This window comes from Mangifera indica, chromosome 2 (assembly GCF_011075055.1).
Source record: "Mangifera indica cultivar Alphonso chromosome 2, CATAS_Mindica_2.1, whole genome shotgun sequence".
Lineage (NCBI taxonomy): Eukaryota > Viridiplantae > Streptophyta > Magnoliopsida > Sapindales > Anacardiaceae > Mangifera > Mangifera indica.
The window spans coordinates 22,008,795-22,030,468 of record NC_058138.1 but is presented as its reverse complement, the minus strand read 5'-3'; the positions used below and the strand labels follow the sequence as shown (position 1 = coordinate 22,030,468).

The following is a 21,674-nucleotide window of genomic DNA, read 5'->3' as shown; positions in this document are numbered from 1 at the left end:
GTTAACAGAGAGACAATTACAAATATTTCAGCGTACATGTTTCGAACACTTCCTAGAGTTGAAGGATAGTCGATTTAGTGGGGTCCTAATACATTCTTTCATCCTTCGAGTGGTAAATAAGGTGACTTCGGGAGAGGAGTTATGGTTTCGGGTTAATGACGTGGATGTCAGATTCAGTGCATATGAGTTTGCTATTATGATAGGCCTTCGATTCAGTCATTTGGTAGATATCGACCTCTACATTCCATCGAAGGCCACAGATCGGATCCTCCAAACATATTTTCACGTAGGGCTGGATTCGAGCCGAGCCGGCTCGAGCTCGAGCTCGGCTCGGCTCGATTCGAGCCCGAAACGAGCCGGGCTCGAGCCGGCTCGAGCTCGAGCTCGGCTCGGCTCGATTCGAGCCCGAAACGAGCCGGGCTCAGCTCGGCTCGATCGAGCTCGAGCCGAGCCCGAGCTGGCTCGGGTTGACTCGGTATATTTTTTTAAAATTTTTTTTATACAAAATGGTGTCGTTTTGATCCATATATATATACAAAATGGTGTCGTTTTGATATAATAAACGAGCCGAGCTGAGCCGTTACCAAGCCGAACTGAAAACGAGCCGAATTCGACTCGAGTCGAGCTCGAGCCGAACTCGAGCCGACCCTTAAAAAGTCGAGTCGAGCCCGAGCTCGGCTCGGCTCGAATCCAGCCCTATTTTCACGGGTGTAAATCAGTTACATATAGGGCTGGATTCGAGCCGAGCTAGCTCGAGTTCTGGCTCGGCTCTGTTCGGCTCGATCGAGCTCGAGCTGGCTCGGCTTGGCAGGGCAGATTTTTTTTTTAAATTTTAAAATTTTTTTTATACAAAACGATGTCGTTTTGATCCATATATATACATAAAACGATGTCGTTTTGATATGAAAAACAAACCGAGCCAAGCCAAAAACGAGCTAAACTTGAGTCGAGTCGAGCTCGAGCAGAACTCGAGCCACCCCTAAATAAAGCGAGCCGAGTCGAGCCCGAGCTGGCTGTGAGCTGAGCTCGGCTCGAATTCAGCCCTAGTTACATATGCTGATCTGAGTCGTGTTTTCCAGCAGAGGTTGTGGGGGGAGGATGACATTGATGCAGTTAAGTTAGCACTATTATTTTATCTTCACATGGGGTTGTTAGGGAGTGACTTGAGGAAAACAATTCTCCAGAAGATATTACAATTAGCTGATCATCTGGATGGGTTTAATGCATACCCGTGGGGAGTACGAGTATGGCAGATGACATATCGCTCTATATGCGATAACATCTCCTGAATTTCTATGGATTTTGGTCCGAAAAAGAAAGAAAAAAATCAGCTTAAGCAGTATGGTATCATGAGATTTCCAGTAGCGTTTCAGATAATTATGATATTTATTAATTCAAACAAAAAATGAAAGTTTAAAATAAAATTATTTTAATATGATTGTAAATATATACAATAATCGATATATATTGATATTACAGTTTTGGATTTACGAGACGCTGGACTCTTTATTTCGATAGATAGATATGTCGTCATATGTGGGAGCCACCCGGATGTTGAGATGACACACGAAGGACATTCCGGGATGGAATTCTATCTCAGCTATCTTCACTGGAGATTCAGTAAGTACTAATTTATTAAGTATTAACATATACTCTAGATATGTTAATAATGAATATTGAAAATAAATATTTTGTAGGATGATGTTAATTTTCCATTACATTTATCTCCGGTTGAGAGAGATACGGAGTGGTATGAGGATATTGTTCGATATACAGGGGTGTCGGATAGTCGATCTCCTTCAGCGTCAGGAGATGCACCATCGAGTCCTCGTGACGTTAGTTCTCCGATCGTTGCCCTTCATCCTGTTGATACTTGTGTTCAACCTCCTCCCACATGCCCGATTAGTGACCCTATCGAGGAGCACATATCATCGGATCTCGTGCTTAGACCCCCTACCACTGAGCACATATCATTGGATCCCTTGCCTATGCCCTCTACCACCGAACAGATATCAGATGATCCTCCTACCATCGGATCAGATTTCTTCATTCATCACTTTGATGCTGCATTGGCTCGATAGGGAAATCTTATCTTAGCTCGACTTACTGGATTTGAGGCTAGGATGGAGGATAGGTTTAGTCGTATCGAGAGTAGGATGACTCTTATGGAGGATAGATTGAGTCGTATAGTGGATACAACAACTCGTACGGAGATCAGACACTCTCATCACCACATAGATACTGTCGGACAGGTAAAAAAGTTAATATTTTATAAGATATTTCATCTATTTATATACGCAATCATCTGTAATCTTATAATAATTGTAAATTATATTACAGCCTTCTCGGGATGATGGTGACAGACTATCGACAAGGGCTTTCACGTTCCCGTCTCCACCTGTTGTCGATGTGAGTGTTAACTGCTTTTAGTAATTTAAGAATGTTACTTTTGAAATAAATTTTAATATGTTAAAATTATTACAGCGTCGGTTATTTGATGAGAGATCATCCCGAGAAGATATGATATTGACTGTTGATATTAGCGATTATATATCATCGCATGAGGTTTTCTCGATGACACCTCATACGATGGTTCAGGTAATTAGAACGTCATATTGAAATAAATGTTATATCTGAATTATTTGATTATACATCTATTAATCCCGTTAAATATAACTCTTCGATTAATTAATATTAATTGCTAATACTGATACAGGATGTCGGCGACGATAGATCAGTTCACATGCGGTCTTCTCCGTCGACACCTTCTATGATTATTCTGGTTAGTCTAACATAGATATACAATATTATATCTCATTTACACATCTGTAGTTTGATTTTTTCTAAACTTGTTAATATCGTCCTTTGTGACAGCGGTCTGACGTTTCTGTGGCTGCACCGATTATGGATCCCATTGTGACGTCTGTTTCGACATTAGAGGTATGTACATTGTATAATAAATGCTTTGTTATTTTCTTGCTCAATAGTTTGATTTACTAATATTAAATGTTAATATTGTCATAGGATATTACCGATGTCGATCAATCACCACATGTGGATGCTCCGATTACGGATCTCATTGTGACGTCTGTTTTGACATTAGAAGTACATACATTGTATAATGAATACTTTGTTATTTTTTTGCTCAATAGTTTGATTTACTAATATTAAATGTTAATATTGTCATAGGATGTTTCCGATGCCGATCGATCACCATATGCGGATGCTCCGATTACGGATCCCATTGTGACGTCTGTTTCGACATTAGAGGTACGTACATTGTATAATGAATATTTTGTTATTTTTTTGCTCAATAGTTTGATTTACTAATATTAAATGTTAATATTATCATAGGTTATTACCGATATCGATCGATCACCATATGCGGATGCTCCGATTACGGATTGGGAGGAGGTTGAGGTGAAGTGCTAGAAATTTCTTCTATCAAATGTTACATTTGTTAATTTCAACAGTTGTTTAACCTTTCTATCCTGTTACAATAGGATCTTCGTTTGATCTATCTCAACACTCTAAGCAAAGGAAAATAGGTGATCGATATTGTTTCCCAGGATGATGAGGTCACTGATGATGTTGTTGAGATCACTGCACACGAGGACCAGGAGCAGGTAATTGAATTTTCAAGAAGTTTAATAACCGTGATGCACACCAGGGAAAACTTCAGCCAATGTAGAAAATATGCTGACATGTCGATATGAAATGATGGTCAAATGAGGTACCTCACCAATACAATCTCTCAGCTTTGTTAAAAACCAGCACCATGTGTCATGATCTTCCCTAGGACAATTCCCAAAAGCAAGTGGATATATTTGATTATTTTCATCTAGTGCGATAACAATAAATAGTTGACCCAGATATCGACCCTTCAAGAAAGCAGCATCAATATAAATAACCGGTCGAATATGTTATTAAATGCACGGATACTACAACCGAATGCCATGTAAAAGTATTTAAATCGATCCTCCTCATCCGTTAGTATATGTGTCACCGTCCCCGGATTGCAATGCTCTAAATTGAGGCAATACTCTGACAGCAATATAAACGACTCTTCTGGTATCCCCTTCAATAATTGAAGCGCCCAATTTCTCACCCGCTATGCTTGTGCGTATGATATATCAATTTTATATCGGTCAGCGATATTAGCAATGATCTCTTTCGGTCAATAAACACGATCAACTAAAATGAATTTGGTCCTCAAAATCTGCCCCAAAGCTCGAGCACCTGCTTGGCTATGATGAGGTAATATCTGATTTCTGCAACATGTGTGACAGCTATCCATACGACGTAATTCAAAGCTATCAGTTTCTCCCACCCTAACTGCTCGTGCACGCCATTTACATTCTTTGTTACGACATTTAAGAACCCATCTAAGCGTGTCTGATTTTTCCACAAAAAATTGATATCCCCTACGAAGCGCGTCTTGAGTTATCGCATCAATGACATGTTGTTTACTAGGAAATAATGTACTAGCTTTTGGAGAATCAGTATTGGTCAATGCTTTAGAGTTTCTAGATGTAGATTGTTGATCAGGAAAATGTGGTAACCAATGAAATGCATCAGTAAAAACATTTCTACCAGCAGGATTTATTTCTGGAAAATAATTACCATAGGTCTTCTCTTCAATCTCTGGTTCTTCGATTGAAATATTTTGTTCAACCTTTCCATTAAATTCACTCCAGTTTAGAAAAGTTGCTTCGTCCCCATTAAGGAATTCTTCTGCGCGATACAATGCATCAACGTTAACTTCATTTATATGTGCAAAATCTTCCTCTAAGAATTCTTGTTTCGGATTGATCTCGATATTTTGAATCTCTTCTACACCAATAGTTTGATTTTCTGGATAACTGCTCGACTCACCACCTTGAAAATCTTCATTTGCTTGTTGAGTCTCATAACTATCATCAGTAACTGTAGTTATAACAAAAACTGGAACACATTCTTTGAAAAGGTTAGATAGATCGTTAAGAACTTCAACATCTTCATCATTCGAAATTTCTATCGGAGCACCGTCGTCGAGATGCCTCGGTTTCATACTCAACTGAATGTTAAATATCCGTCGATCTATATTACACTTGTCACTCACTATTTCGATTAATTCTTCGAATGATGTGTGTTCTAGAATTTTAATCAATTTCCTATTACCTCCAACATATTTTATAACATTATCACCCTTTTCTATCCAATTTCTCTCATATCTAATTAAAGCATATCCAACCATTTAGATTAATCCTACAATAAAATATATAATCAACATAAATAATACGACTGAAAATAATATTTACAGATGTCTATTATATAATTATACCTATTTCATAATTCAATTATATATTGTGACTACTTAAATATATCATGTTTTGGTATTACCCTTTAAAAATTAATAATTTAATTTAAAAGGGTAGTTTTGGTATTTAAGAGGATATTTGGGGCATTTTCGTTTAAATACTTTAATATAAGGGTATTTTCGCTTAACTCCTAAAATTTGGGGGTAAATTGTATATTGTCCAAATCAAATATATAATCAACATAAATAATACGATTGAAAATAGTATTTACAAATGTTTATTACATAATTATATTTATTTCATACATCAATTTGACAAAATAATATTATTAAACATACCCAACTAATTTTTATTATTTTACTTATTACACACAACTATAATTTATTATATAAAATATCACATATAATTACATTATTAATAAAATAATAACGATTGAAGTAATATCATGTTATCCTATACTACTATAATATTTAAAACATAACTTATCTAATTTTTATTATTTTACATATTACATACAACTATAGTTTATTATATAAAATATCACATATAATTACATTATTAATAAAATAATAACGATTAAAGTAATGACAGAGATAAATACCTCGTAATGACAAACTTTTCTCTTCACGCCCAAAATCTTGAACACGAACTTATTTTCTCTCTTCAGAAATCTCTCTCAGATATGTTAAAAATGAAGGAAGATATGTGGTTTATATAGAAATAGGGGAAGGGTAGTTTTGGTATTATTTTGGTGCATTTTTGTTTAAATACTTTAATTTAAGGGTATTTATCTTTAACCCCAAAATTTATGGTAAATTTTTTTATTACCCTTAAATAAAATAGTAATTTAAATTAGAAGGGTAGTTTTGGTATTTAAGGGGATATTTAGGGCATTTTCGTTTAAATACTTTAATTTAAGGGTATTTATCTTTAACCCCAAAATTTGGGATAAATTTGTTTTATTACCCCACTAAAAAGGGCAATTATTTTAATTTCCCCTATACCTAATTTAAAAAACTCAATATTTGATAAAAAAGCAAGATTATGAATTGATTTTGAGTTGTATATTTTAAATAGAAAAAAAAAAAGAAAGAAAAGAAGATAAAAAGAGTCTACTTTAGACTTCAAAAGATTTGGGAAATCCATTAATTGAAAGTAGCCAGCCAACTCCATGCTAGTGCATTTATTATTCTATGGCAATCAAAGAAAGAAATACACACATGCTTTTGCTTCAAGATTCCCATTCTTTTTTTATTTTTTTTAATTTCAAGAGAATTATATTCTTCTATCATTTTTAAACTATTAGATTAATATATTTACATAATTAAAACACATATAATTTTTTAGTCAAATTATCTTTACTAATTGGTTGACTGTAGTTGGTTAATGGAAGTCGACTGGTACAGTCAAATTATCTTTACTAATAACTATTTCCCACCCAAGGTTTATTTAATTAACAAATTTCTGCTTTATGTTTCAAAACACTAAATTCTCACACCTTTGTTAGTGAATATGTTTAGTTTTTTACCGTGTTCATATCTACTCTTAGCAAAATCCGCACATTTAACATAGGCCAAAGGTCTATTTCCCACCCAAGTTTATGTGCGTTTTCAAAGTCACCCCCGTAAAATTTGAAAGTCAAAAGTCTCATCCATCCATTTAAAATCTTGGTTAGAATTAAAGGCAAAACCATTATTTAACCAAAAAATTTTAAAAAATAAAGTTTTATTACCTTTATCCCTTTCAGTTTAAAAACTCATAATTTTCCTATCTAAAGTTTGAAAAATCAATATTTTTCCTTTAGGGTTTGCAAATCGTTGTCGTAGATGGCGAACTTTACGAGCCTCTTACGGTATTGGCTCTCTCTCTCGGCTTATCTCTTCTTGTTGATCAAATCTCAAGCACTAAATTTCCTCTGACAAAGACGATATCTCTTCTTGTCGATCAAATTTCAAGCACTGAAGAACCCAATTTCCTCCGATGAAGACGAAATCGTTTTCATCAAAGTATCTTCATCTCAGACAAAGATGACTATCGGAGGTCTTAGACAGCTACATCATCTTCATTTGAGACCTTCGATGGTCGTCTTCGTCCAAGACAAAGAGGTGCTTGGAATTTGATTGACAAGGAGAGATAGGGTAAAAAGGAGAGCCAACACAATTTCAGACGGTCGTTTCCGGTGACAATTTGCAAACTATAGGGGGAAATGTTGATTTTTCAAATTTTGGGTGGAAAAAATTGTGAAATTTTCAAGCTAAGGGAAGCAAACGTAATAAATTTTAGTTTTTTAAATTTTTATTAAATGACGATTTTACTTCTAACTTTAATTAAGTTTTTAAATAGATGGGTAAGATTTTTGACTTCTTAAACCCAATAGATATGATTTTGAAAACGCACCTAAACTTACGTCGGACATAATGCTTTGGCCTTTAATATATGTTGATTTTTGAAATATCAATGATTCAACCTTCAAATTTATCAACCATTTTATGAATACGTTATTCCTTTTAAATTTAAACAAAATAAACTATTTCATAAAAAGAAAAAATTAGGAGTAAAGATCACATTTTTGAAATCAAAGAGAATGTTCACCATAAGAACATCAAACATGTTCAAAATTATACAATCCAACTGATTATGCATGAAATAGTATTGATATTTAAGGAATCTATTTAAAGGGTGATTATGTTTGAAATTTAATGCATATTCCTAATTGTTGTTGCACATATATTAACACATCAATATATCGGATATTTCTTATTGGTTTGGAACGCATTTTTTATACAGTAAAATTATGTGTATTCAATTTTAAATACTCAATTGAATATTTAGATTATGTATGATGCTAGGGTTGAATTAAAAAAGAAGCATATCAAAACTGACAGTATTTTCAGCCATTAGAGTAACCCTAACAAAGTCAACTGTCCAGGTTGATATCTATGCTATCTAGGTTGTTTACATAGGCTAGGTGGAAGTAGAAAGCATAAAGCATCTAACATTTGGCATTGACATCCTCATTTATCAAGCAATCTTCTTCTCTTTTAACCTTTACTCGATATATCTGTTTTGGTACCAATTCTTTTTCCTTATATTTCTGTCCACCCACTTCTTCAGTATTATCAGTTGTCAAGAACTTGTCACAACACAGGAAATGTTCCCATATCATCTCTAAGGTGTCCTTAAACATATTATAGATTGAATCACTTTCACACTTCTGAGCCTACAAATTGAAAATAACGAATCATAACAATGAAAACATGTTTGATCTTCATAATAATAGTTGACAATGTAAATATACACACATTGCACAAAATTCATATTTAAAGGAACATTGTGGTGTTGATTTTTCTGATCTCTGTTCTTCTGAGCTAAGCAACCAGTTGAAAGGCTACTATATACTTGAATCAGTATCATTAAAATGTGTCATTTTCTCTCAATAGTATAAACAGGTTTAAAAAGAGTCATTTGTCTATAGAGTAAACAGGTAAGTGAAGGATAAATCTATGATAATATTTGGACAATCTAGATAGAGACTTACCAGTAATTCTGAAATTATGCCCTTAAATTTCAGAGAAACCTCCCTTGTTGCTTCCTCAGTTTCAGTGTCAAACATATACCGATGAGCACTTCTTACCTCCAGCATCAATGATGGGGTTTCATAAACTTCAGTTATTGTGTGCCAAATCGCAACAACCCTGTATCTACTACTCTGAGAAAACGCTGTCTGGGGCCATCTGAATCCACCCTTCTTCTCCGGATCTACAACTGCTGAATTAATCAGATTGCTAATCCTCTCCATTACATTATCCTGAACAAGTGCATACAATTAGTTTGAACATATAACTCATTCTCAAGGTAATTTGTATCCATCTAGAAGCTCTAAGATATGGGAAATGTTTGTTAAACCACCACTGTTTTTGGCTTCACCGATTTTTTTAGTATTTAAAACATGCAAATCTTGCATTCTTCTTTTCTGATGCTTAGATAATAGTTAAACCCTCATTGTAGTCTTCTTTAGAACGAGGCTCTTTCAAATTAGATAGTGCCAACTTATTTATAGAAAAGTCCGTTTAGTAAATGTATTACAATTTTTTTCTTTTTTTGAGAATAATTATTAGTTATCAATCATGCCTAATATTCAAAGACACTGTTGCCTTTATTGTTACTATTATTATTTTTAATTAAATGGAAAAGGTGCTAGTCAGAAATGATCAGACAGAAGGAAAAAAGAAATATATAAATAATAGCGAGGTGATCTAAATTGATCAAATTGAGGCATTTTAATTAGCATGGTTGCAGATAACTTACACTCAATGTCGTTAAGATCCTCTTGCCGCTAAGCATCAACCTTAAATCAACGTCCTTATCAAGGCATGATATATTTACAACCATGTGACGAATTCGGTCAATTAGTTGGATCTACAGGAAGAAATGCTTATAATTTAAAATGAAATTCCATAAAAGACATGAAACAACCCTAGTTACCGAATTCAAGAGTTGTTTCATCTCCACTTATACCAGCACACAAATATTTGAAGAAAAAGTTAGAAGCAGAAAGCTTGCCTTATAGAGCTCAAGCCTTTTATCATTGTTTAAAGTACATTTGCATGATATATTCGAATCTTCTTGTGTGCTGTCATATAACTGCAAACAAAAAAAGGTGATTATAACAGCGTCTAACTAAATCTAAAGTACAAAAAGCTTGATCATATTGAGCTCAGAAAAGGTGATTACCCTGACTTGGTATATATCCTTCTTCTCTATAAAATGAAGTCCAAGTTTTGGCACAGCTTCCCTTACAAGTTTTTCAATGTACAGCGTAGGAACATTTGCGTGAAAAAATTTAGTGAATTTTCCCAAAGTGGTCTCAGAAAGCTTACCTTTCCTGACATTGTCGAACCACCTTAAAGCACTCCTGAATCAAGAAAATTAACATACTAATTGTGACTTTGTCCACATATAATTACAACTATTATTGACAGATGCTTGCTTTGCATTGTGAAAAACTATTACATGTAATAGAAGAGCAAACATATTTATACAGCTTGATATGGCTGAGCAAATGGGAACTTCTTTTGGCTCAAAGAAATGTTATGTAAACTGTCAATCAAGAAATAATCAGGCAAGCCATGGATTATTTTGTCTACAACAGGCTGGGAATGCGCCCATACAGATTCAATACCAAATTCTTGGTTGGACTGGTCATACCAAATATCCCCCAAGTATATTGTGGTGACTATAACAAGAATTTTTTAAGGAAACAGAACAGCTAGCCATTCATAGAAAACTGGTTAACATACCCATGAAAAACATTTTTGCCAAATCTAGCAACCAATTTTGGTCGGACTTCCTCCACGTCTTGACACTTCATTTTCTTCCTGAGATTTTCTAAACAAGACAGTAAATCTGGCCAAACCTTTTCTGCAACAGATTCCCACGGCCTTCTGCATACATTTCCTCCCTCTTCATCCTTATCTAACAACCAAAAAGATAAAATAAATAAAATAACCAATTAGCTGAATACAAGATTTTAAGAGTAATACCAAAAGGGCAGACTACTAACCTTTAGCCACACGACTGTTCACCAAAACTAAGGAGGGATTTTGTCCAGTTTTCTGGCTGGGTTCCAAAGAAATCCTCTTAAGACATACAGAAGAAGGAAACTGATCATCATTTTCCAAACCTGTTGCCAGCCATCTGAAAACTGCGCCTTCTGGGTATACAATATTCTTAGTACTTTGTACTTCATGTCTTGGCGATCTCAACATATGAAGTGCATTGTTTGGAGCCGGGGATGGTCTCTCTGAATCATCCGAATGCCTATTGTACCGAGGAACAATTTGCCCTCGACTGGAGGAGGTCCTTTCCGATTCAATTGAAAGTCTATTGAACCGACAATCAAGATGCCTTTGAGCTGGGGATGACCTCTCCCAATGCTTCGACTGTCTCTTGTCCATTACGACCCCAATTGAAACAAACACAGATTTCAAAGACTGAGCAGCTTGTTTACTTCGGATTCAAGCTGGTCTTCTTCTTCTCCAAGTTGATAATTTGAAATGACTTTTTGCTTTCCCTTTCCTTGTTCTTTGTGGATCATGGATTTGTGGAAAATAAAGTTTCAATCAGATTTTGTAAATTTGACAATAAAAACGCGTAGAAACTTCTTAATTTAAAACATATTATAGGATACCACCTGAAAATTCTTGACCCGCTTCAACTAAGCAGTCATCACAATTAGTTGACTGTAACTGGTAAATGAAATTCAACTGGTGCAGCCGAGCCCGAATAGGGCCCAGCTCATTTTCAGCTCACTTTTAGTGAGCCCAAGCTTGGGCTCGGGCTCACCGAGCTCGCTAAACACATGTTCGTGCTCGGCTCATTTCATAATTTTAGTATTTGGGCTCAGCTCGCACTTAGCTCAGACTCGTGTGTTCAGACTCGGATTCATTTTGGACTCATATTTCAAAGAATAAATGATGTCGTTTGTTATAAATTAAATGTTTTTTTATTTGAGTGTTCAACTAGCTTAACCGGTGTTCGTATTCAGGCTCGTATTCGTTTTTTGCTTAAAATTCAAACTCGTGTTCGGGCTCGTTCAAGCGAGCTCGGGCACGGGCTCGTTTGAGTAAAGCTCTTTTCAAACCCATACAAACTTACTTCGAATCCACCCCTAGGTGCAGTCAACGAGAATGTTCACCATAAGAACACCAAGCATACTTAAAATTATACAATAACATGATAATCCGGCCGTTTATACTTGAAATAGTATTGATATTTACAGAATCTATTTCAAGGGTAATTATGTTTGAAACAAATCTTTTCTTTGTAAAATACATCTAAAAGAAGAAAAGAAATTCAATGCCAATTCCCCATTGTTGAAGCACAAATATTATCACATCAATAAATTGGACATTTCATGTTGGTTTGGAATGCATTTCTTATACGGTAAAGCTATATACACCCAGGTTTTAAATGTCTAATTAGATTCTTAGATAATGTATGATGCTTGGGTTGGGTTGAATTAAGGATAATTCATATCAAAATTGACAGTATTTTCAGCCATTACAGTAACCCTAGCAAAATCAACTGTCCAGGTTGATATCTATGTTATCTAGGTTGTTTACATAGGCTAGGTGGAAGCAGAAAGCATAAAGCATCTAACATTTGGCATTGACATCCTCATTTATCAAGCAATCTTCTTCTCTTTTAACCTTTGCTCGATATATCTGTTTTGGTACCAATTCTTTCTCCTTACATTTCTCTCCACCCACTTCTTCAGCATTATCAGTTGCCAAGAACTGCTCACAACACAGGAAATGTTCCCATATCATCTCTAAGGTGTCCTTAAACATATTATAGATTGAATCGCTTTCACACTTCTGAGCCTGCAAATTGAAAATAACAAATCATAACAATGAAAACATGTTTGATCTTCATAATAATAGTTGACAATGCAAATATACACTCATTGCACAAAATTCATATTTAAAGGAACGTTGTGATGTTGATTTTCTGATCTCTATTCTTCTGAGCTAAGCAACCAGTTGAAAGGCTACTATATACTTGAATCAGTGTCATTGAAATGTGTCATTTTTCTCTCAATACTATAAACAGGTTTAAAAGGAGTGATTTTTCTATACGGTAAACAGGTAAGTGAAGGATCTATCTATGATAATATTTGAACAATCTAGATAGAAACTTACCAGTAATTCTGAAATTATTCCCTTAAATTTCAGATTAACCTCCCTTGTTGCTTCCTCAGTTGCAGTGTCAAAGTTATATCGACGAGCACTTCTTATGTTGAGGATCAACGATGGGGTTGCATAAACTTCAGATATTGTGTGCCAAATCGCAACAACCCTGTATCTACTACTCTGAGAAAACGCTGTCTGGGGCCATCTGAATCCACCCTTCTTCTCCGGATCCACAACTGCTGAATTAATCAGATTGCTAATCGTTCCCGTTACACTATCCTGAACAAATGCATACAATTAGTTTGAACGTATAAATCATTCTCGAGGTAATTTGTATCCATCTAGAAGCTCTAAGATATGGGAAATGCTTGATAAACCACTATTGTTTTTGGCTTTATTGATTATTGTAGAAACTGAAATTCAGAGTATATTCTTATTCATCTTTTTACTATTACAGAGATACGTTTATATATACACATTAGATATTCTATAGTAGGAAACTGAATATTTGATTCCTATAATTGAGATCCTAAAATCTGCGTCTATCATAATTAATTCCTATAATTAAGCTCTATATCTACTAATGCACATATTCACAGATTCTGTAACACTCCCCCTCAAGTTGGAGCATAGATGTTAATCATGCCCAACTTGTTACAAATATAATCAATCCGAACCCCATTTACAGCCTTAGTGAAAATATCCCCTAACTGTTCTCCAGTCTTCACATATCTTGTAGAAATAAAGTTCTGCTGAATCTTCTCTCGAACGAAATGACAATCAATCTCAATATGTTTAGTTCGTTCGTGAAACACGGGATTAGAGGCAATATGAAGAGCAGCTTAATTATCACACCATAATTGCGCTGGTAAGGACATCTGGAAACCTACTTCAGTCAAGAGTTGATATACCCACATTATCTCACACACGGACTGAGCCATAGCTCTATATTCTGATTCTGCACTAGATCGGGACACAACACTCTGCTTCTTGCTCTTCCATGATACCAAATTTCCTCCAACAAAAACACAATAACCAGTGGTGGATCTTCTATCTACTTTGGAATCTGCCCAATCTGCATCTGAAAAACATTCAATATTAGTGTGACCATGATTTCCATACAATATACCACGTCCAGGAGCACCCTTTAAGTAGCACAAAATTTGTTCCAACGCTGTCCAATGATCGACTGTTGGAGATGACATGAATTGACTTACAACACTGACAGAATATGCAATGTCAGGACGAGTCACTGTAAGATAATTCAACTTTCCTACTAATCTTCTATACTTCTCAGGTTCTTCAAACAAGTCACCATCTTTTGTAAGCTATAGATTAGGAACCATTGGAGTGCTACATGGTTTGACTCCCAATTTTCCTGTCTCAGTCAATAAGTCAAGCACATATTTCCTCTGAGATAGGAAGATGTCTTTCTTGCTTCTTGTTACTTCAATGCCCAAGAAATACTTCAACCCCCCTAAATCTTTTGTTTGAAACTGCGTGTGAAGAAATAATTTAAGAGAGGAAATTCCCACATTATCGCTTCCAGTAATGATAATATCATCAACATATACAACCAAAAGAATACTACCAGCTTCGGACTGTCTATAGAAAACTGAATGATCACATTTGCTCTTTATCATGCCAAACTTTTGAACTGCCTGACTAAATTTTCCAAACCAAGCACGAGGACTTTGTTTCAAACCATACAAAGATTTGCGAAGCCAACACACCTTTCCATACTCCCCCTGAGCAACAAAACCAGGTGGTTGCTCCATGTAAACTTCCTCTTGAAGGTCACCATGTAAAAATGCATTCTTGATATCCAGCTGGTGCAAAGGCCAATTATAGGTAGCTGCCATAGAAATAAATAAACGAATAGAGGTTAACTTAGCAACAGGAGAGAAAATGTCAGAATAATCCACCCCATAAGTCTGTGCATATCCTTTGGCAACCAACCGAGCTTTAAGGCGAGCCACTGATCCATCCGGATTAACTTTAACTGTGAACACCCATTTACATCCAATGGCTTTCTTTCCTGCAGGTAGATTGACCAAGTCCCAAGTACCATTATTAGCTAAGGCATTCATTTCCTCTATCATAGCCTCACGCCAACCAGGATGAGATAGAGCTTCATGAGTGGTGTTAGGAATAGAAATAGAATCAAGTGATGCAATAAAGGAACAAGAAATAGGGGATAAGTGACCATAAGAAACAAAAGAAGAGATAGGATAAGTACACTGCCTTTTACCTTTTCGAAGAGCAATTGGTAGATCAATATCATTAGGAACTGGATCAGACGACGAAGAGGATGGTTCAGGACATGTCTCCGGAGGTTGTTGTCGTCTAGAGTACACCTGCGTAATGGGTGGTTTGGTAGGAGTAGACTCTTCAGGTAGAAAAATTTCTGGAGAACTAACAGATGTAACAGCATCCTCTAAAGGGTGAGATGAGGTAACAGTGTACACCAACAAATCATCATCCTCCCCCTGAATATTGTAAGTGGGAGAAGCAGAAAAGAAAGGAATGTTTTCCAAAAATGTAACATCAGATGACACCAGATATTTGTTTAGGGTGACACAAAAACACCTATATCATTTTTGAAGACGAGAGTAGCCAAGAAACACACATTTTAAAGACTTAGGGTCTAACTTTGTGACACTAGGACGAATATCACGAACAAAACACGTACTACCAAATATTTTGGGTTTAATAGGAAATAAAGGTTTATCTGGAAAAAGAATAGTGTAAGGGATCTGACCTTGGAGAATTGATGATGGCATGCGGTTAATTAAAAAACAAGATGTGGAAACCGCATCAGCCCAAAAATGTTTGGGAACTTGCGTTTGAAACAAGAATGCACGAGCTGTTTCAAGCAAGTGTCTATTTTTCCGCTCAGCTACTCCATTTTGAGATGGTGTGGCAGCACAAGAGGATTGATGAAGAATGCCATTTTGAATCAAATATGACTGAAAAGATTCAGAGAAATATTCTTTGGCATTATCACTACGTAAGGTATGAATAGAAACATGGAATTGTGTTTTTATTTCAGCATGAAAGGCACAGAAATGAGAAAACACTTCAGAACGATTTTTCATTAAATAAAGCCAAGTCATACGAGAATAATCATCAACGAAAGTAACAAAATATTTAAACCCAGTTTTGGACACACTAGGACAAAGACCCCAAACATCTGAATGAACTAACTCAAAAGGAGAGTTAGCTCGTTTATTGACTCTAGAATCTGAAGACAGACGATGATGTTTGGCAAATTGACATGACTCACAATCTAACGAAGATACATGAAGAAATTGTGGACATAGGGTCTTTAACACAGGTAGAGAAGGATGCCCCAATCGACAGTGAGCTTCAAATGGAGTTAAGGAACTAGAACAAGCAATAGACCTTGGCATTTGCATATCTAGTATATAGAGACCCCCAGATTCATGTCTTTTACCAATAATCTGCTTCGTCATAAGATCCTGAAATAAACAATGATCAGAAAAGAATGAGACACAACAGTTAAGCGCACGAGTGAGTTTGCTTACTGAAATTAAATTAAAGGAAAACTGTGGTAAACTCAAAATAGATGACAATGAAACTGACGGGGTTAGATTAACAGTTCCAGAACCAAGAACAGATGATGTTGATCCATCTGCTAACGTAACATTAGAAGGGGATGCAAATGACTGAAAGGTTGAAAAAAGATTAGGATTACCTGTCATATGATCTGTAGCACCAGAATCAATGACCCACTTGGATGAGGAGGAAACAAGACATGTATTTGGTTTACCTGACTCAGCATTGGCAGTGATAGGAGTTGATGAAGACTTTAGTGATTCTTGGTACTGGGAGAACTTGGCATACTCATCTATAGAAATCATAATAGTCTCTCCAGATAATGAATTGGTAGCAATATTGGTCGCTGCAACATGTGCTGATTGGGATTTTGAAGCCCGATTCTGTAACTTCCTACAAGTACGCTTTGTATGGCCTGGCTCGTGACAGTAATAGCACACAATCCCTCCTGACTCATGATTACGATCAAAAACTTTGTCACGGTTGCTGCTGCTCCCTCCTCTATTCTTATCATATGAGCATCCAGTTTCAAATGCACTACTTCGACCAATAAGAGTACTGTTACTCTGAAATGATGGGGTGCTTTCTGTACGAAGTACCCTAGTAAATGTGTCATGCAGAGATGAAATTTCAGGACTAGCAAGTATCTGAGATTTGACAGTTTCAAACTCAGATGGAAGACCAGCTAGAAAGCTCATGATGGCCATTTGTTCTCGTTGAGTTTGTTGAACCTTCACATCAGGACTAAAAGGTAACAACATATTAAGTTCTTCATAAGTTCTTTTGAAATCCATAAAATAAGATGTGATGGTTTTGTCCTGTTTTTCTGCACGATAAAAAGCTTTGCACACCTCATATATGCGAGAAAGATTACCTCTTCCAGAATACAAAAAATCTAAATATTCCATTAGCTCCTTAACCAATTCACAGTGATTAATTAAACTGACTACCTCACTTTCAATAGAATTCCGGATCTGCAAAAATAATCGAGCATCATCTCGCAGCCATGCTTGTCTGGTACCATCCGTAGGAGGAGCTTGTGTAAGGTGATCATCTTTCTCCAGACTCAACAAGTACAATCGAACCGTTTTACTCCAATCCAGATAATTAGAACCATTAAACTTGTGTTTAGTGATTTTTGACATTACAGGAACCATCTCAGCCATGGTTATCGGTTTAATATCTGGTCAGAAAGAGGGATTCGTCGACAGCAACTGTTCCGGCGACGGCAACGGCGCGTTCGACTGCGAAATGCCACGGAAGATTGGGTATCTGAACGATCGGCGTCGTCTGAGTCTGACTGTGCCGGCGGTGAGAATCAACGCGTCATAGAAAAGGAGATCTGAGTGTTCGTTTTCAGAAGGAATAGGCGGCGCGTGTGGGTCACGCGCTGAGCTTTCGGTGGCCGGATTCTGGGAACCTGATGATCGTCGAAGCGCACTTCTTTCTAGTGTGGCGGTGAGAACTAATGGCCACTCTACACCGGTGAACTACGAAATTGCTTTCTAGGGCTACGAAATTTCTGAATTTGCACACTTGGGCAAACCAGGCTCTGATACCATGTAGAAACTGAAATTCAGAGTATATTCTTATTCATCTTTTTACTATTACAGAGATACGTTTATATATACACATTAGGTATTCTAGAGTAGGAAACTGAATATTTGATTCCTATAATTGAGATCCTAAAATCTGCGTCTACCATAATTAATTCTTATAATTAAGCTCTATATCTACTAATGCACATATTCACAGATACTGTAACAATTATATTAGTATTTAAGATATGCAAATCTTGCGTTCTTAGATAATAGCTATACCCTTGTTGTTGTCTTCTTTAGAATGAGGCTCTTTCAAATTAGATAGTGCCTAATATTCAACGACAGTGTGGAGAACTTATCACATCTTGATGTGAGACCATTGATTTGTGTCCACTATATAATGATGATTTCTTGTCTCCACCGCTTTGAAGTTGCCTTTATTGTTATTATTATTATTATTATTAATTAAATGGAAACGGTGCTAGTTAGAAATGATCAGATAACTTACAGTCAATGCTGTTAAGATCCTCTTGCCGCTAAGCAACAACCTTAAATCAACATCCTTATCAAGGCATGATATATTTATCAACATGTGACGAATTCGGTTAATTAGTTTGATCTGCAGGAAGAAATGCTTATAATTTAATATGAAATTCCATATACAACATGAAAAAACCTTAGTTACTGAATTCATGAGCTGTTCCATCTCCATCCATATCAGCACACAAATATTTGATTGAAGAAAAAGTTAGAAGCAGAAAGCTTGCCTTATAGAGCTCAAGCTTTTTATCATTGTTTAAAGTACATTTGCATGATATAAATGAATCTTCCAGTGTGCTGTCACATAACTGCAAACAGAAAAAGGTTATTAACTCAGCATCTAATTAAATCGAAAGTACAAAAAGCTTGATCATATTGAGCTCAGAAATGGTGATTACCCTGACATGGTATATATCCTTCATCTCTATAAAATCAAGTCCAAGTTTTGGTACAGCTTCACTTACAAGTTTTTCAGTGTAAGACGTAGGAACATTTGCGTGAAAATATTTAAAGGATTCACCCAAAGTGGTCTCAGAAAGCTGAGCTTTTCTGACATTGTCAAACCACCTTAAAGCATTCCTGAATCAAAAAAAATTAACATACTAGTTGCGACTTGGTCCACTTTTAATCACAACTATTATTGGCAGATGCTTGCTTCACATTGTGAAAACTACTATTACATGTAATAGAAGAGCAAGCCTATATACACAGCTAGATATGGATGAGCAAATGAGTAATGTTATGTAAACTGTCAATCAAGAAATAATCAGGCAAGGCAAGAATTATTTTGTCTACAACAACAGGCTGGGAATGCGCCCATACAGATTCAATACAAAGTTCTTGGCTGGACTGGTCGTAACGTGAAGAATTATTAATTTTTTATATTCCTAGTATGAACTGCTAAAGACTAAGCAACCATTTCCGTTTTGATTATCTGATTATTGGATGTTAGAGAAATCCAAGTAGCACTTAGAGAGTGATTTCTCCTCCCCTTGGCTTTCAACATTACGTTAGGGACGTTTGATTTGGGTAATGTTTTATTACTAAGATAGAAAAATTACCTTAAAGATAGATTATTTAAAAGATTATTAGGTATAAATTATTACTATATTTGATTGTGTTCGATTAAAGATAATAAAAGATTACTAATAAATTATTTTACTTAAATGTCCTTGAATTTAAATATTTTTTATATTAGTTGTCATATTAATTAAAAATAAATTTATTTTTATCTTAAAAATTAATAAATAATAATATAATTATAATATAATCAAGATTACCTTGGTAATCTTTAAATACTTAAGGTGAAGGTGGTAATCAGATTAACACTTATATTACCTACCATATCAGCATTAGTAATAAAATATTATTGTAATTTTTTATTATTGATAAATATAATAAGGGAATAAAAGATAAATTATCAAGATAACCCCCGGATAATCAAGAAATATCCCCCAACTATTTTGTGGCGACTATAACAATAATTTTGAAGGAAAATTAATAGAAAACTGGTTAACATACCCACGAAAAACATTTTTGCCAAATCTAGCAACCAATTTTGGATAGACTTCCTCCACGTCTTGACGCTTCATTTTCTTCCTGATATTTTCTAAACAAGACAGTAAATCTGGCCATACCTTTTCTGCAACATATTCCCACGACCTTCTGGATACACTCCCTCCCTGTTCATCCTTATCTAACAACCAAAAAGATAAAATACATATAAATTAAACAACCAGTTAGCTGAATACAAGATTTGGAGAGTCATACCAAAAAAATAAAATTATATGTACAAATAAATTATACAAACTGAGACAACAATTTATGATTTTCTCACTCCAAAATCAGCCGATCGATAAATTTGTACAATTTATTAGAATTACTCATACCAAAAGGGCAGACCACTAACCTTTAGTCAGACGACTGTTCACTAAAACTAATTGTCTTCCAGTTTTCTGGGTGGGTTCCAAAGAAATCCTCTTAAGACATACAGAAGAAGGAAACTGATCATCATTTTCCAAACCTGTTGCAAAACATCTGCGAACTGCGCCTTCTGGGTATGCAATATTGTTAGTACGTTGCACTTCATGTCTTGGCGATCTCCACATAGAACATGTATTGTTCAGAGCTGGAGATGGTCTCTGAGAATCATCGGAATGCCTATTGTGCCGAGGAACAAATTGCCCTCGACTGGAGGAGGGCCTTTCCGATTCAATTGAAAGTCTATTGAACCGAGAATCAAGATGCCTTTGAGCTGGGGATGACCTTTCCCAACGCTTCGAATGTCGCTTGTCCATTACGACCCCAATTGAAAGAAACACAGATTTCAAAAACTGGTCAGCTTGTTTACTTCGGATCCAAGCTGATCACCCCACTAAAGTATACGCATACCAAAAAGAGAGATGTCGTTAGCCGGCAAACTTCTTCAAGTTGTTAACTTGAAATGACTTTTCCCCTTTTCCCGTCCCTGGTGGGTCATGGATTTGTGGGAAAAAAAAAAAAACCATTCAGATTTTGTAAATGACGCAGAAACTTCTTAATTTAAAACAAATTATATTATACCTCCTGAAAATTCTTGCCCCGCTTCAACTAAACAGTCTTACTAAATTTGTTGAGCGTAATTGGTTAATCGTTTACTAAAATTCTTGCCTCCTGAAAATTCTTGCCCCGCTTCAACTAACTAAACAGTCAACTACACCGCTACGCGCGTAAGCACAAAATTGAGAGGCCTGTCAACCGGTGCAGTCAAACGACCTTTATTCGCCAAATGACTATGTCCACAATTCCAATGATTTATGTCGCAAAATACTGAATTCTCACTATCATTAACCTTTCTTAATGAATCATTATTTAGTTTTTCTGAAAATCACTGTTTTACATTTTATTAAATTATAAAACCGTATATAGATATTAAATTATTAACATATTTTTATTAATTTAAAAATTTATTATGAACTTTTTAAAAATTATTAAAACTCTAATATTAAAATATTACTTTTTGTTAGTTATTTTGGTTATAA

At 35.5% G+C, this 21,674-nt stretch overlaps 2 protein-coding genes across 2 annotated transcripts; both read right to left on the bottom strand.

Moving 5' to 3' along the window:
• Window positions 1-8,151: 8,151 nt before the first annotated feature.
• Window positions 8,152-11,575, bottom strand: LOC123208379. The gene is made up of 8 exons (XM_044625852.1): window positions 11,494-11,575; window positions 10,864-11,384; window positions 10,601-10,775; window positions 10,035-10,215; window positions 9,864-9,944; window positions 9,609-9,719; window positions 8,839-9,108; window positions 8,152-8,520 (listed from the first exon to the last, which is right to left on the bottom strand). The coding sequence occupies exons 2-8, from the start codon at window positions 11,255-11,257 to the stop codon at window positions 8,293-8,295; spliced, it is 1,440 nt and encodes a 479-aa protein (XP_044481787.1). The 5' UTR covers window positions 11,258-11,384; window positions 11,494-11,575; the 3' UTR covers window positions 8,152-8,292.
• Window positions 11,576-12,316: 741 nt separating this feature from the next.
• On the bottom strand, window positions 12,317-21,449 carry LOC123208380. The gene is made up of 8 exons (XM_044625853.1): window positions 21,217-21,449; window positions 20,564-21,121; window positions 20,176-20,350; window positions 19,053-19,233; window positions 18,882-18,962; window positions 18,623-18,733; window positions 13,004-13,273; window positions 12,317-12,685 (listed from the first exon to the last, which is right to left on the bottom strand). Exons 2-8 carry the CDS (start codon window positions 20,949-20,951, stop codon window positions 12,458-12,460), a joined length of 1,434 nt encoding a protein of 477 aa, XP_044481788.1. The 5' UTR covers window positions 20,952-21,121; window positions 21,217-21,449; the 3' UTR covers window positions 12,317-12,457.
• Between the last annotated feature and the right edge of the window lie 225 nt (window positions 21,450-21,674).